This window comes from Metarhizium robertsii (assembly GCF_000187425.2).
Source record: "Metarhizium robertsii ARSEF 23 chromosome Unknown MAA_Scf_31, whole genome shotgun sequence".
Classification (NCBI taxonomy): Eukaryota; Fungi; Ascomycota; class Sordariomycetes; order Hypocreales; family Clavicipitaceae; genus Metarhizium; species Metarhizium robertsii.
The window spans coordinates 42,368-44,481 of record NW_011942173.1 but is presented as its reverse complement, the minus strand read 5'-3'; the positions used below and the strand labels follow the sequence as shown (position 1 = coordinate 44,481).

Genomic DNA, 2,114 nt, shown 5'->3' with positions numbered 1-2,114 from the left:
GCAGTGGATTTTGCCCGACAGGAGCAGACTCCAATTCGATGATAATGGACGTGTCACTGCTGTCCTTTTTGCTCATCCTCAGTCTCTTGCATATCTTCAAGCATATCCAGATGTGCTATTATTGGATTGCACATACAAGACCAATAAATATAACATGCCACTGTTTGAAATGATTGGCTTTGATGCATGCCAACGGTCTTTCTGCATTGCATTTGCCTTTCTAAGTGGCGAGACAGAAGATGACTACGAATGGGTGTTGGGCCGGCTTCGATCTCTTTACACATCCTGCAACATAAGATTGCCATCTGTTATATTGACTGATCGATGTCTTGCGTGTATAAATGCATCAAAGCTTGTATTTTGCAATGCTGTGTCACTACTTTGCCTCTGGCATGCCAATAAGGCAGTTCTCGCCCATTGCCTCCCAATATTTACAGCACAAGAGCGACTGCTTGCGAAACTATCGTCAATACAAATAACCGATAAAGAGGTATCGTCACGTTGGAAAGAGTTCTATACAGGGTGGCACGGTATTATTAGCTCTTCCACAGAGTCAGACTACAAAGATCGACTTGCAGCATTTGAGAAAAAGTATATCCCGGACCACGTTGAAGAAGTTGCCTACATTAAAGAAGTTTGGCTTGAACCATATAAAGAGAAGCTTGTCAAGGCTTGGGTTGATCTCCATGCTCATTTTGGCAACGTGGTTACCTCACGTGTTGAAGGTATCCATGCCCTTATTAAAGCGTACCTCAAGACCTCACAACTGGACTTATTTGAAGCCTGGCGTACGATCAGGCACGCTATCCTGAACCAGCTATATGAGCTCACTTATCATCAATCCTACCAACAGACTCAAATGCCTCTCGGGTTATCAGGAAGTTTATATAGTGCTGTGCGGGGCTGGGTGTCATTCGAGGCGCTTAGAAAGGTTGACGAACAAAGAGAATTAATTTATAAGGATGACTCCCCCGCATTACGACCATGCACCGGCAAATTTACTCCATCCTACGGATTACCTTGCGTTCATAGAATAAAGGAACTACTTGACGCAAAGCAGCCTCTTTCTCTTGAAGAATTCCACACCCAATGGCACTACAAACGCGACGGTCAGCCAATCCATCTTATCGAGCCTCAGCGTATTGAGAGGCGAAAAGAGAATCCCCGGGTTGCTGAATCAAGCACGCAGCGATGTGCAAGCGCATTCGAGGAAGTTAATCATCAAAGGCGACCGCCAAAGTGCTCATCATGTGGAGGCGTTGGGCATACCCGAGTCTCAAAGTCATGTCCTAACCGTTATCAAGGACTGCTTTCGGAACCAGCAGTTGTTGAGCCAGCCTCAGATATAACAACGACATCACAAACTACAGAACAGATAGTAGGACGAGCAGATGATCAATTATTATCACAGCCGCAAGCAGTCCACCGGGCATTATCACCAGCACAGTCAGTGATTGAGGTTGCTAATGCTGCTTCATCTTCACAGCCAGTATCACAAGATATGTCGCCGCAAACATCACCGCAAGCATCACCTCAGTATAGATATGATTCACCAGAGGCCATTTACAGGCGATATACCGCTTCTCGACGTAAATGGTATGATTGTCAGTCTCATAGAAGCAAACGAACGGACCGGCTATATCGTAAGGCGATGGGCCTACCACCACGGTACAAGAAGGCGGATTATAATTGGTGTCTCGATTGGAAGGAGATGGGCCAATTATGCAAAACAACAGGAAAACCGCGTAAATGGACTAAGGAAGAAATGACAGCATATATCGACTGGTCAAGGGCTGAGGACCAACGCGTGGACGCAATTGTTGCAAACGAGATCAAGCATAACCCACAAGAACGCACAAGACGAGGTTTTGGCGCGATTTGGAGGCAAATTGAACAAGATAGCAGGGAACAACAGGCTTTACACGGCACAATAACTCCTAATGCCTAATTGCAAAAGCCTAGAATGCATTTTTTTTTTCCCACTGTAAAAGGGCGACAATGCTTGAGACATCTCACTTGAAACTTCTCAACCTGTTGGCTAGTTCTGCTGAAAACCCGCTTATTGCGACGGGCCCGTGGCCGTACCGCGTCCCTACCCCAGCCTAAGGAAAATC

The 2,114-nt window shown here is 46.0% G+C and overlaps 1 protein-coding gene across 1 annotated transcript; it reads left to right on the top strand.

Annotated features, from left to right (window-relative positions):
- Positions 1–154: 154 nt before the first annotated feature.
- On the top strand, positions 155–1,948 carry MAA_11797 (uncharacterized protein; the record flags this gene model as incomplete). Its single annotated transcript, XM_011412985.1, has 1 exon — positions 155–1,948. The coding sequence occupies one exon, from the start codon at positions 155–157 to the stop codon at positions 1,946–1,948; it is 1,794 nt and encodes a 597-aa protein (XP_011411287.1).
- Between the last annotated feature and the right edge of the window lie 166 nt (positions 1,949–2,114).